Source organism: Fonsecaea multimorphosa (genome assembly GCF_000836435.1).
Source record: "Fonsecaea multimorphosa CBS 102226 unplaced genomic scaffold supercont1.15, whole genome shotgun sequence".
NCBI lineage: Eukaryota > Fungi > Ascomycota > Eurotiomycetes > Chaetothyriales > Herpotrichiellaceae > Fonsecaea > Fonsecaea multimorphosa.
In genome coordinates, this window is record NW_015971649.1 from 246,068 (window position 1) to 259,737 (window position 13,670).

The 13,670-nt window shown below is 52.9% G+C and overlaps 5 protein-coding genes across 5 annotated transcripts; 1 reads left to right on the forward strand and 4 right to left on the reverse strand.

Moving 5' to 3' along the window:
- Positions 1-2,022: 2,022 nt before the first annotated feature.
- On the reverse strand, positions 2,023-2,598 carry Z520_07454 (uncharacterized protein; the record flags this gene model as incomplete). Its single annotated transcript, XM_016777952.1, has 3 exons — positions 2,023-2,377; positions 2,434-2,494; positions 2,550-2,598. The coding sequence occupies 3 exons, from the start codon at positions 2,596-2,598 to the stop codon at positions 2,023-2,025; spliced, it is 465 nt and encodes a 154-aa protein (XP_016630858.1).
- A 1,948-nt stretch (positions 2,599-4,546) lies between these two features.
- On the reverse strand, positions 4,547-5,972 carry Z520_07455 (formate dehydrogenase; the record flags this gene model as incomplete). Its single annotated transcript, XM_016777953.1, has 4 exons — positions 4,547-4,893; positions 4,949-5,493; positions 5,560-5,735; positions 5,808-5,972. 4 exons carry the CDS (start codon positions 5,970-5,972, stop codon positions 4,547-4,549), a joined length of 1,233 nt encoding a protein of 410 aa, XP_016630859.1.
- A 3,424-nt stretch (positions 5,973-9,396) lies between these two features.
- Positions 9,397-10,734, forward strand: Z520_07456 (uncharacterized protein; the record flags this gene model as incomplete). The annotated part of the gene is made up of 2 exons (XM_016777954.1): positions 9,397-10,462; positions 10,529-10,734. The coding sequence occupies 2 exons, from the start codon at positions 9,397-9,399 to the stop codon at positions 10,732-10,734; spliced, it is 1,272 nt and encodes a 423-aa protein (XP_016630860.1).
- Positions 10,735-11,136: 402 nt separating this feature from the next.
- Z520_07457 (uncharacterized protein) lies at positions 11,137-12,639 on the reverse strand (the record flags this gene model as incomplete). The annotated part of the gene is made up of 1 exon (XM_016777955.1): positions 11,137-12,639. One exon carries the CDS (start codon positions 12,637-12,639, stop codon positions 11,137-11,139), a length of 1,503 nt encoding a protein of 500 aa, XP_016630861.1.
- A 261-nt stretch (positions 12,640-12,900) lies between these two features.
- On the reverse strand, positions 12,901-13,638 carry Z520_07458 (uncharacterized protein; the record flags this gene model as incomplete). Its single annotated transcript, XM_016777956.1, has 1 exon — positions 12,901-13,638. One exon carries the CDS (start codon positions 13,636-13,638, stop codon positions 12,901-12,903), a length of 738 nt encoding a protein of 245 aa, XP_016630862.1.
- Positions 13,639-13,670: the final 32 nt, after the last annotated feature.

Sequence of the window (13,670 nt, forward strand, 5' to 3'; positions counted from 1 at the left end):
TTGCTTTCCTGGCCTTGCTTTCCTGGCCTTGCTTTCCTGGCCTTTGCTTTCCTGGCTTTGCTTCACTGAAACATAGAGGCAGTTTTTGGCTGATTGACTCTGAGTGGATGTGATGACTTGAAGACAGCTGACAGATGGCAGTGTAAATAGGCGGATAGACAATAAACAACATTGTTTTGTTCTGTTGCTAGAGCAGAACAGGCGTCGTTGGAGCTGACGGCTTGTGGAAGGCAATGTTGGCTTGGTTGAACGATTGAATGGTTGATGCATGATTGAAGGAGCTTAGATGACGGCCTCGAGGGAAACAGGCGATAGATAATGGCAACATTGTCTTGTTCTGTTGATAGAGCAGAATGGGCGTTGTAGGGGTTGATAGCTGGTGGACAGCGCAGTTGGCTTGGTTGAATGATTGAATGTTTAATGAATGATTGAGGTAGCTTGGGTAGCGGTGCAGATAGTAGTAGATAGCAGTGTAGATTGACAATGATATCATAACAGTTTCGTCTTGTTGTATTGATGGAGGAGAACAGGTGTGGTAGGGGTTGATGGGTAGTGGAAAGCGCAGTCGGCTTGGACGAATGATTGAATGATTGATGATTGAAGTAGTTTAGGTAGTGATGTATAAGGGTTGTAAATTGTGGCGAAATGTTGTTCCTCTCTTACGAGGGTAGGGGTGTGGGTAGATTGGATTATGGAGGTTTGGATTGGTTGAAAGAAGGATCGCTTGATGGATTATTGAACGCTTGAACGCTGGACTGAATGCTTGAACGCTTGAACGCTTGACTGAATGCTTGAATGCTTGAACGCTTGACTGAACGCTTGAATGCTTGAACGCTTGACTGAACGCTTGAACGCTGATTGAATGCTTGAACGCTGACTGAACGATTGAATGCTTGGTGAATGATTGATGGAGCTTAAACGGCGGTGTAGATGGTGATAGATGGTGGCAGCATATTGTTCCTCTTTTATGAGGGTATGTTGCTGGGTAAATTGGATTGTGGAGGGTTGGCTTGTCTGGGATTGAGCAAGTATTGAGCGATTGACATGTTGCAGGGTGTTTAGATTGTATTTGTATGGTAGATTGTGGCGTTCCTCTGTCACTCAGTGGAGTTGAGGTATATAGTAATGTGGTGTTTTCATTCGATTGGAGGAGTTGAGTGATTGACGTGGTTTCATAGTGTGGTAAATGGTGACATAAATAGTAGCAAAATGTATAGAATTGAGTGAGTGGCAGAGGTGCAGTGAGCGACAGTATTCCAAGCAGCAGCGTAGATAAAAAGGATATGGCAGCGGTGTAGATTTGAGAGCGAGCAAGTAAGCGACAGTGGTGTGTAATGAGTGACAGATGTGTATAGAGAGCGACAGAAGTGTATATAGCGAGCGACAGTGGTGTGCAAAGAGCGGTCGACATAGGTGTAAATGAGAGTGGTGTAAAGAGCAGGTCGACATAGATGTAAATGAAAGTGGTGTAAAGAGCGTCATGATGGCTTTGAGGATGCCGTCAACCCTTGGTGTAATGAATGTGGTGGTGAATGAATGTGTATGGCAAGCCCAGATCGGGTCGCACTGCCATGTGTTGGACAGGAAGATTGACGCTGCTGCCACTGGTGCTCTGGCTTCTGATGCTCTTGTCGCTTGTAAAAACAGACTGGCAGACCTTGGACATATCTTTGCGCAGCTCGATGGCCAGAGTCTAATAACGCTTGGAGCGCTTTCGGTCTGCTGGCTCAAGGCTCACATCCAACCTTCAGTGGCATCTACCCAGCCGAAGCCAGTACGCACACATCCGGAAGGTGACAGAGCTCATCTTTAACTTGACATTGATGAGTCAGAGGTTCTGAGATGCCATGCTGTGCGACTCAGTAACCGGGACATCAGCCGAAGCCTTCTCACAGTCATTACTGGTCTGCAACCGTCTGTGACCTGACGGTAGATAGAGGTCCATTCTGCGAGGCAGTCTGGGGGCTAACCGCTGTTGTCAGACATCGGCGTCATGCACATTTGGCCGCGGCGCCCGCAAATTTAGTACGGAGTTGTCCAACGGTCGAACAGGTGTCCGCGCCGAGGACGAGGAACAACCCTTGGGAGGGTTGAGGCGGGAGAGGAAGAGGGAGAAGGAGGAGGAGGGAGAGGGCCCATGTCGTCCTCCCAGAGTTCAGGAGGAACCTCTGAGAGGGAGAAGTCGGACGTCGACCTCATCCCACGCCGGGGTGCCCGGCGGAAGATCTTGTTGGCGAGGCTCCTCAGCCGTAACTTGAGGATGAACCTCTTGATTGGCCAACAGAGGTCGTTGTCCCGAAGGACAGAGAGGAAGTTGCCCATGGTGCTTGTCGGGTGGGCGAAAGGAAGAGAAAGGGTGTAGATGGTGACTGTGATTCTCAACGATCTTATTAGCAACAGTCAACTTGCTGACAAAGTACACTTCATACTCACGGGTAGTGGTTGCTGCTGTTGCTGTCGCTGCTGCTGCTGGTGCTGGTGTCGCTTTGGGCTCCTGGAGCACGTTGTCAGTCAAACGGGCAAGAGTGTTGACTGTTGGGGGTACTCACGAGTACGAGTACTGTTGCGAGAGAAGGAAATGTCCTTCGAGGGGGGCATGCTGTGCTTTTATTCGCAAATTTTCCATCGTCAGATCAACCCAGGGTCCTCTTGAGGCCAAGAAGGGTTGAGTGATTTGAAGGAATCTTTCAATGGAAGTGGGGATGTCGTCTTCAAAAATACAGGTAGGCGAGGCTGAAACAGGGCGTCCGGTAACCTGTCAAAGTTAAAGTCCCACCTTATTGACCACCACCAGCCTCCTCGTTCACATCAATGCCACCAAACCCTGTGCAGCAAATCCTTTCAGAACTGGAATTGATACCTACCATTGAGCATCCTTGAGGATTTTTCAGGATCATCCTCGAACCAGGCCTTTCTTGAAAAATACGGCAGATGGGACCGGAAAGCCTAGAATTGTTTGCTGCCAATGAATGCCTAGGATCGACTGGAATGACCCTCCTTTGAAGCTTTTCATTTGCGACCAATTTTGGCATTGAGAATTTCTCACCTCTTGGGTATCACACCTGGGACAGGCAGCATTGACAAACCTCGAGTCCTGGGGCACCCCTGGGGTACCCACGGGGGTTCCACCTTTCCTTGGTATTGCACAAGAAGAATTCGAGAACGAGCACGAGCTGAGCGCATCGGAAGCATTGGAAGCCTCGGCTGGGTTTGTTTGACAGATGGAGCCAGCACAGAGACTTCTGTATCTTAAGGGTTCCTTCTCTCCACTAGGTACACAAGGCTGAGCTGGGGTGTTTTATCCACAGGAGCGTTCATGCCATTGGTGTGCGTTGGTTGCCTTGATCTGGCGAGTCAGTGGACCCAAGCCAAGCCCCATCGATGTGGCAAGTGTACCATCCTTAAAAATTTTCTCCTTGAAAGTGTATGATCCATCGCGAGGAATTTTTGCATGGCTCAATGATCACAACCCTTTGACCTTGATTCGTTGTCGAAACATTCCGCCCATGGTTCTGAGCAATGATGTGTTGGGCGATGACAGAGCGACACCCTCCCGCCAGCTTGAGAATCATCTCTCATGAATGTTCGGATGGCTGCGACCAACCTGTTATTTGCTTCAATGAGGGTGATGTTGACATACCTACGCGCCCAGGTGCGCTCGGCGCATTAGCGTGTCAGAAAGTGGTTGATCTTGCGGCAGGTGTGGCGAGGTGGCAAAGTTGCTTTCACGTGATGATACCGTCATGTTCTTATCGATATGATTCGCTTGCTTATCAGACCCGCCTGAACCCCCGTTCTCCGCCACTAATCCCAGTCTGGAAGCCAAGGCGCTAGACCTATTACAGCCACTAGTCGTACTCTTTGGCCCCCTTCAGTTCCACAGTCCGCTTAATCGTTCAAGCAGCTTTCAAGCACCGGACAGAGCCTCTGACTACGAAAAGATGATCTGAAAGACTGGAGTCTGGGGGAAGATAAGCGCTTGAAATCCTCACGAATGTGGGTTCCCCGATATATCGCCGGCATTGCACATGGATCGTGCAGATGTCTACTCGGAAGATCGAAAAGCTAGGACAAAATAGCCTGATGGGGAGCTGGAGCTGGAGCTTGGAGCTTGGAGCTTTCCCCGCACCACCTTGGAGAGCTGCAGTAATTCTGTCATGAGACTTTTTGTCCCACTGAGGGTCACGAAGAGAAGGAAATTTCACATGCAAGAAATGACATTTTGGGCGTCGCATCCACGGCCATTCGATCCGTCAATCATGTTTTTGGATTTGATCGAGATTTGCTCAATCTCAATCAGCCCAATACTTATCATAGATTCTCCATCCCAGATAGATGTATGTTCCGCCTGACCTAGATTGCTGGGGAAGAAAGAGATATCACTGCTCCTCATGGTATACTTCTGCTTTTGGTGGCTTGCTGGACTGAGCCGAAAAAAAATAATTGACCCTCCGCATGCTCACCCTTCCCTTTCAACCCTCGCTTGTACACATCATCAATCTGCTATAGTCTTGCCATCAACTGTGCTTGCTTCGACGGACCGTGTTTATTTCTTGGCCCTCTGGCCATAAGCCTTGGTGGCATAGTCGCCTTTGTAGCAGATGAGATCCTCAGGCCTGTAGTCGTGACGGCCAGAGAAGTAGCTCTCAAGGATAGCCTTGGTGCCAGCCGCATAACGTTCTTGTGCATCGATAGAGGTACCGGACATGTGAGGAACCATGGCGTTGCCGCCACCCCATGGGTTCTTGGCATATCTGAGAGGATGGTCCTTGGGGGCGGGTTGAGGGAACCACACATCACCACCGTAGCCGTTGAGCTGGCCGGACTTGAGGGCTTCGGCGACGTCTTCCTTGACAACAATGGCACCACGAGCCGTGTTGACGAGCCAAGCACCTGGAGAGTGGAGATTAGTCTCAAGTTGATGAAGCGAGTGGCGGGCGCAGCTTACCCTTCTTCATCTTGGAGATCAACTCCTTGTTGAACAATCCTCGAGTCTTCTCGTGGAGAGGGCAGTTGATGGTGACAATGTCGCATTGGGCCAACATCTCTTCGAGGTCCTCGACGCGTCTGCAGCCAATTTCCTTCTCCTTCTCAGGGCTGAGTGGCTGGTAGTCGAAGTACAACAGCTCCTTGCAGTCGAAGGGCTTGAGACGACGGAGCACACGCTCACCGATACGGCCGACGGCAACGGTACCAACAACCTTACCTTCGAGGTCATACTCGTTCTTGGCCACAGCTGCGACGTTCCAGTCTCCGCTCTCGATCTGTTCGTGGGCAGGAACGAAGTTGCGGACAAGGGTGAGGATGGTCATGACAACGTGCTCGGCAACGGAGACCACGTTGCTGCCAGTGACCTCGGCGACGGTGATACCGCCGTTGGTGGCATTGGCGGCGTTCAGGTCGACGTGATCAGAACCAATACCGGCGGTTACGGCAATCTTCAGCTTCTTTGCTTTGGCGAGCCGCTCGGCCGTGAGGTAACCAGGGTGGAAGCTAGAGCCAAGTGTTAGTAACATCGGCTAAGGTATTCTCCTCTCGGTGTGGGCGTCGTAGTCGTACGGAGTGGTAATGATGACTTCGGCATCGACCAATTCCTGGTCAAACTTGGAGTTCTCGCCCTCCTTGTCCGAGGTGGTCACCAATGTGTGTCCTTGATCCTCAAGCCATTTTCGGATCCCTAGCTCGTTCTCTGTGGTTCCGAGGAGGCGGGGTTGTTGTTTGGCATGCTCGTGGCCCTGGAGTCACTGTAAGGGACTGAATCTTGGGGGGTTGAGGATGCTGGCAAAAGGAGACCACAGCAGACATACATCATAGAGGACGAGAAGAACTTTGCCCTGGCGTGAAGCAGAGGCTGTCAGTGTGCGTTTGGCAATGGAAGGAATGGCTGCACGGCGTGCAAGATGCGGGGAACCAGAAAAGAGGGATGATGTGGGGCGCGACAAAGAGCGCGCAGCAGCACGAGCAAATACCATTGTGAAAAGGACAGGTGAGATGAGAGGAGAGTCAAGGTGATGAGCAGGTCGAGAGAAATTTTCGAAAAGATAAACAGGCGATAAAGTGGTTTTGTAGTAAGACCTGGGCCAGGAGCATTGGGTCAGTCCAGTGTCATGAGCTCAGAGCTGGATGCGTCTGCCGGCAGAGCTTTGAGCCTGGGAAACGGTACCTTAATTTCTGACTAGCAACACCGAATATCAGTTAGCTTGGCTCGGACCTGGACGGGAGGGGCTAAGGTGTAGCGGGGAATGAATGAGCGATCATTGAGGACATCGGGGGTGTGAGAGGTGTGCATCACGCCCGTTGCCACAAGTACAGAGACATGGCCGGGATTGGAGTGTCAGTGTGGGAAGCTGAGTGATGTGGGTAGATGGGGGCTCCAGGGCAGTTGGATTGGGGGAAGAGCAGCGGTGGGTTTGACGATGGAACCAATGCAGGGCTTGGAGGGGATGAGGAGAAGGAGATGTGTCGGGGGAGAGCAGGGAGAGTAAGGAAGAAAGGAAGAAAGGAAGAGGGGGGAGCTGCCGCAGTCTCAGAAGCTGGTGGTGCTAGGTGTGAGCAGGTGAGCTCCAGCTTCAGCAGCAAAGGACTTTGGCCGGAGGCCTCTTTAGGTGCCCTTCACCCGCTGCTGGGCGGCCATAACGGCGGCAAGCCAGCTGCGTGCCGGGTAATGCTGCCCGAATCGAAACACTGCAGAGACAGAGCACAGACAAGGAAATAACCAGGACAGTGGCTAGCGAGCTGGGTACGTACCTTCAAAGCCTCAACCCACGTCTCAGATCACAAGATGATCACTGAGAAACTGTAGTATAGCAGTAATATCAAAGAAATCAAGAATCAAGAATCCCAGTCGTCTTCGGACGAATGCTCAGCGCATTTATAACCCTGTGACCATGTCCCATTTCAATGACCGCACACGAAGATTTTTCCCTCTTTGCTGTCCTGGACGAGTTACTCTTAGGGCAACGAGTCTTCCACACATCATCCTTCATTCCCCCTCTTTTCTTCGTCCTGTTGCGGAGCTCTGCCAGTCACTGCCAGTCACTGCCACCTTCATCATGCCTGCCCCACCATTCACGTTCCGACTGCTACTTCGTCCAATGCTGGCTGCTTCAGAGTCTGAGCTCTAGGGCTCTCCTGCACCCAGCTCGACCCGAGTCCCTTGCCGCCTGACGCACGGCACTTGGTCCTCGAAACCCGTCCTGTCGCCTCACCCTGCCCGCCGAGTCCTCAGATTGTGCTTGATCTTCTCCTCGTGCATTCGGCGCCATGCCGAACAAATACCCTCTTTGACGGCTATAGTATCGCCATGACTTGCGTAGCCTCAATCGAGGGTCATGTGCGGCCACAAGAGGATGACAAGCGCCCTTAGGACGTCGAGACCTTGATGCTGACGCTCCAGAGATACGCGTGTCCCTACATGGAATGGCCTACACCACGCACGAGCGGGCATTGCTCGGAAGTTGTACCTTTCCGCTGCACAACACGGCCCTTTTGGTCTAGAAAATGTTCTTCCGTGTTTCGGAAGGCTGAACTGCTAGTCTTCCGATGCTGTGGTCGCAATCCCTGGATGTAAACAAATGTACTATTTTGGTATCAAATGGCGGAAGCTCGGCCGGCACTGGGAACATGTGGGGAGCTGGGGGAATTCCCTGCCCAAAAACTCCCGTCCCTGTCGCTTCATGGCCGGCCTAAATGATTTGCCGTCGAATCGCCCGCTTTTGCCCGAGTTGGCCAGCAACATCTGCCCTTGCGGAAGGTACCAAGGCTTGAACAAAACGGCTGAAGTCAACCTGAGGCCATATGGGAACCCACATAATCCGCACCCGCATGCGCCTAGATCTTATGGACATGGATCGCGATTCCTGCTTGCCCTGAATCGATCCATGACCGAGATATCCCCAAGCAAGGCTCTAGTGCCAGAGCAGCTACTCCCACGTCTGACAAGCTGTTCACTTACCCGTTGGTTCCTGCCATTCCCCGCCATACCCTAGAGCGATATTGTTCCCGTTGCCAGCTCAGTCTTTAGCAAGAGATTTCTCTCTCACTTCTCAAAGCGCCTCGGATTTCTGAGACAAGTCTTCTGCCCTGAAGGAGCACGATAACGGAGTCTGGATGTTCTGTATCCATCAGCAAGGAGTATTGATGCTTGGATGATATCCTGAAGTGGCTTGAGCTCTGCTGCAAGGCTGTGCATCCTGCGAGGCAAGACTTAGTCGGATCTGGGTCATCTGGCTTCCAAGTTGCATGATTGCTCTCCGCAGATCCAGGACCGGATTTCTTGCTCCGTTGGTCACCATCAGACCACAATAGTGCCTCGATCTTGCAGTATGCCCACTGTCCAGACGACGCCTTATTGGTTTCTCCAACTTTGGGGAGGGGACCCCAATTAGATGTTGCGCATGCCGGCTTTAATCTGATGTTTGGAGGTCTCGCGATGTACGCTCTCACCCATTCGAGAGGATCCTGTCTGATGAGTAACCCCGGAATCAATGTAGGAAAGCGTCGTCTTGACCCCGAGTAGCGGTGGGACTCCATCGTGCTTGACGACTCGATCCCAGGCACAGTTTCTCCGACGGGGCAGACGTTTATATGAATAGTCCGAGTCGTACATTTTCCGTTTCTTTGAAAATGAGCACTCTCGACCACGTTTTTGCTCTTTGACTTCCTTGTCCATACAGGATCAACGGAAATCCTTCGTCTTGGATGCCCTGGTCTGCTGGTGGCATTGATGCTGTTGTACCACCATATCGTCGAGGACCCGCGCTAGCAGATACCGCCAATAGTGGCCCATTCCGTCAAGCTTGATGGCCAACATCCCAATGAGTTGATCCTCACCAACGCTGCAGAGTTATGATGGTCCCCACATCAAGTGCCGACACGAGGGCGAGAGGGAAGTCTGGTACACTCAGCGCTGAGCACTATCTTCAGTTCCAACTGAGGCCTCTGATAAATCAGAACTTCGCTTACTACTCTGTCAACTTTCCATTGCAAGCATCCGTAGAGCCGTACATGGGTAGCCCGCAAAAGAAAGGGGCATCGCATTGACAAGGCGATGATCGGATTGTGCGAAATCCCCGGGAGATCTTGGACGGTCTTTCGCGGTATTCTGTTAGAACACTGCAAGTGACAGAGAAACAGATAGTAGATGACCTGTCATAAAGCTTTGCTCGGTGTCTCATACCTTGATCATGGTAGAACACACGTCGATGCTGTTGTGTCGATGCAGACAGTCGTGAGGGGAAATGCCGGAGACGGCCTTACCTTTCTCCGGGAACAGGAACCGATGCGTGCCAACAATAGCCGATGACAACACATTTTCTTAGGAGCAAAGAAAACCCAGCTTCACAATTGAGTTGACGGCAAGGAACTCTCCAGGCAGGTGATTCTCTGCTCAAAACTATGGCAACTGCACGCCTGCCTTTTCTATATCCGAACTTCCTGCGCGCCGTGCGTGCGTGCGAGCCAACCACCTACCATTCCATTCGAGCCCCTCCGCCAGCTGCGGCGAAACCTCGTCGTAAAGCCAAGCTGCATACTTCTGCACGCCGTCCGCAGGACGCCTTTCCCCAGAGATACGGGCCCGCTGCTACCCAGAACCTCCCACCCCCGTCGAAACCTTCGGAAGCAGCGAGTTCTCAGCGAGAGGGCAACGAGAAGGAAAAGGGGAATGAGGAGTCAAAAGAGGGCAGAGAATCATCTCAATCGGGCTCCGTGAAGAAAGATGGGCCGACGGCAGAAGAAGTCGGGCAGGACGAGCCCCAACCATCAAACGCTACGTCAGACTATGTTGATGAAGCGTCAATGAGCACAAAAAACCATAAAATCAATGTAGAAGAGGACAAGCCTCTAGACAACAAAGAACTCGACCTGATACTTGCGATACCTTCGCCGTCGGAAGTCAAGGGCAAAGACGCCCCCAAGCACCCCCATCTCGAACCATCGCCGTACGAACATCATTTCGACACTTACTCGCTTGTCCAGCAGCTAGCGGCCAAGGACAAGGACGCCTACACCGTTGACCAAGCCATAACGCTGATGAAAGCCATCCGGCTGATGCTCTCGCTAAACCTCGACGTCGCCAAGGAAGGCCTCGTTTCAAAGTCCGACATTGAGAACGAATCGTACCTCTTCCGTGCCGCCTGCTCCGAGTTAAAGACCACCCTACAAAGCACTCGGCATTCCGAGACGCTCAAGCAGCGCAGCCAGCGGGCACAGCTGCAGCACGAATATGACATCCTGAACCAGAAGGTGACGCAGGACCTGATGACGCTCAAGGAAGAATTGAAGGGGTTGTTCAATGATCGAAAACTGGGCTTGCAGGAGGACAAGCGCAAGATCGATAGCAAGATCTCGGAACTGAACTATGAGATCACCGTGCTTCTGAACAGTGAAGCGAGGAGCGAGGTCGAGGGGTTGCGGTGGGTGTTGACCCGTCGCGCGGCGTTGGCGATTGGATTCTGTGCCTGTAAGTTGCTTCATCCTTTGTCCGTTGCCCCCAATTATCTGTTCCAACGCTCACGATGTTGTCCAGTCATGATCATCTCGGCCCTGAATTACTCCGGGATCAAGATGCGCGAGAAAGAGGCAGCGGAGAAGAAACGCAAGGAGGCAGAGAAGGCGCAAGAGGAACGGGAGCAGCAGTACCAACGCGAGCAGGCCAGGTTTCCCGGGTCGAGTCGGACGCAAGGGACGCAGACCGAGGATATGGCCCTTGTCAATACTGAGAGCGTGGGTTGAAGTTACTCATGTCGATTTGCAGTCCCCTTATGTCACAACATATAAAATGTGGCTGGACCTTTTTCGCCATATACAATTCGATACCATATAGACTTAGATTCTCAAATGACGAAGGAACGATGAGGAAACCAGTGCTCAGTCGAAAGACGGCAGACCCAGAGGACATGTCTACTACTCTTGAACGACTGGCCTTGCGAATCTTGTTTTCCTTCCTTTGTACAAAGGCGAGACCACCCCTTATCACTATGTAGATGGGGAACAGACTGCGCGCAGAGAGAGCCAGTGGATATCCTATCTATGTCTTTGCTTGCTTGCTTCCATAGCCGGACGGGACTTTTTAGACGGTATGAACGCCGTGCGAGGGGCGAGGGCGAGGGCTAACGCCGACAACAACGAACACGGTCAGAGATTCGCCCAGTCGACCTCGCTCGGTTCCTCGAGCTGCTTCGCGGGCTCTTGCGCCTTCACTGTCCCCGTACCGAGCAGCTGCCGTTCGTTCCCGGCATGTCCCTTCCCATCCCCCTCCCCACGCTTGTCCCAAGTCAAGACGACCTCAACGACAGGAACATTTGCTTTCCTCGCTTCAGTGCGTCGGCGGAGTCTGTGTCGCGCGGCTGCGACGCGCTCGGGTGGCAGTCTTGTGATGCTGGGTCTAGCGGCGATGGTGCCCGCCGAGGCGGAGCGGATGGACGTTGTTATCGCCGCCGGATCTGCCTCCGCTGACGGAGGTGGGTTGTTGGGAAGGTCGCTGGGACGTGTCGTTGATACTAAAGTTGAAGTTGCGGCTGAAGCTCTTCGCTGGGATGTGGACGTTGAGAGTGATCGCTTGATCGAGGGTGGATGGTCGCTCGGGGCACTGCACGACGGACCCGAAGGTCTTGCAGGATCGCAGACACGATCGCTTCGTTCTGCTGTCCCGGTACTCGACAGGCTTGTGTACCTCTGGTCCTTGGACGCTTTCTCTGATCTCTGGCTTCGCACCGTGGTTTCGACCCTATCGACTTCCTCCCGGACGTAGCCTCGAGGTTTGTCCCTTAGCGCCGGCGACGCATTATTCGTACCCGTTACTATCCCAACACTGACCCGCCGCTGCTTTTCTTCGTCTTTATCCCTCAGTTGTCCCCGTACCACTTGCGGGACATCGCCGCTGGCACCGCGGTGGCTTTCAGAAGCACTGCTGTCCGCGTCTCCTCTTTTCAATCTCTCATTCTCCCTCCGCAGCTGTTCAATCATGCTCTTCAATTCCTGGTTTTCCGCGTCCTTTTTGCGCGCGTACTCGCGCATCTTCTGTCCGTAGCGGACCAGTTTCTTCATTTCCTTTTCGGTCTGCGCGAGGTAGGCTTCGATGGATGCTCGGGAGAGTACGCATGGTGAACTTGGTGGCACAGACGCGGTTGTAGGGCGGTTTCCTAGCAGCAATTCCTCATCTTGTAATAATGGGTCCTGCAACACGGGCGTCGACTTTTTCTTCGTGGGTGATGCCGCCGGGTTGTTGGTGGGTTTTGAACAGCGAAGGGTCGGCGGCGCCAACTTCGGGCCTTCCGGGCTGACGCTCTTGAATTTGACGTTGATGTCCTTTAGATACTTTGCTCGAGGTGTCGCCAGGCCGGGCGTGCGGAGTATGCCCTTTGTAGGAGAGAGGATTGTCCCGCCGCCACCGTTATTAGTGTTGTCGCTTTCCCGCTTGCGCTTCTGTGATGGTGACGGGGACGTTTGAGGCGAATTTCCCGTGGAGTGCTTTCGCTTTGGTGACGAGGGAGGGTATGCAGGCACGAGGTTTTCCTTGTTGGCGTCGTGCTCGGGCGAGGATTCGGGCGAGGCAAAGAAGATGCTTCGAAGTGCGCGATAGGCAAAGACTGGGGCTGGGGTTATCGGCCCCTCCAGGATGGTGTCCTCGGAGGGCATATTGTTGGGATGAGTCTGCAGAGAATGAGATGAAGTTGTTGTGGTAGCCCGGCATCTATGAGGAGGACATTCTATCATGGCATTGTGTCCAGCTTGAATCTAGGGTTTGGAATCCTCAAGTCCGAGCTGCGCGTTGTTGGTGTTTTTCCGTATCTGGTTAGCGCGCGGGCTATCGATAACGACCCCGACTATGATTCTCATCTACTACCTTCAAGGTCCATAGAACCCTTTGTCCCCCTAAGGCTCTTCTCTTCTGTCATTTCATCCCCTCGACCAGCTGGCAAATCCTCGAGGCACAAGCCCAGCGCTGTGTTCTCCGAACCTGGTCGTCCTCACCATCACGATATCTTCCAGCTGCCTCTCGTCCGTCGGCAGGAAAGGCCGCAGATACTTCTCAGCGTATCCCGCCGGCATCCCCGCGGCGTGCCCGTCCTCAATCGCCTTCTTGACCCAGATAACGTACTCACGCTCTATGTTGCCGACCGTCGTCCGCTGCACGTCCACATAGACCGTGGCCTGGACTTGAATATCTCCGCCAGCCGCTGCCCAGTCAGACGACTTGTCAACGTCGTTTAGAAGCCGTGTGACCGCCAATGTCATCTTTTCATACAGCCAGGGCACCCCCTCGCTTTCGTCCAGGGCCATCTCGTCTCTCTTGCTGAGAAAGCACAGACTTCCGTACACGACATCCCCCGGAGAAGGTATGATGTTTGCGTATCCCGTTTCGTTGATGATCCATTTCCAGCCCTTCAGCTCGGCAATGCCTATGAAGAGAGAGTCGGGACATCGTTGCTTCATCGTCCGTGGCGACAAGTTGGAACCATAGCCGAAATAGACGCATGAAAAGTCGGATTGTTTGAAAGATGAAGTCAATGATGACTGAGCGGGCTGCGACTGTGCCTGGGTGTTCTCCGCTGGTGCAGCAGCACCAGCCTCCGGGTCAACGATGCCAGTTGAATTCGTTGGTGGGTCCATGATCTTCTCCTCGACTCCAGTCATCATTTGTCTGATATAGAGCTGTGATAATAGAA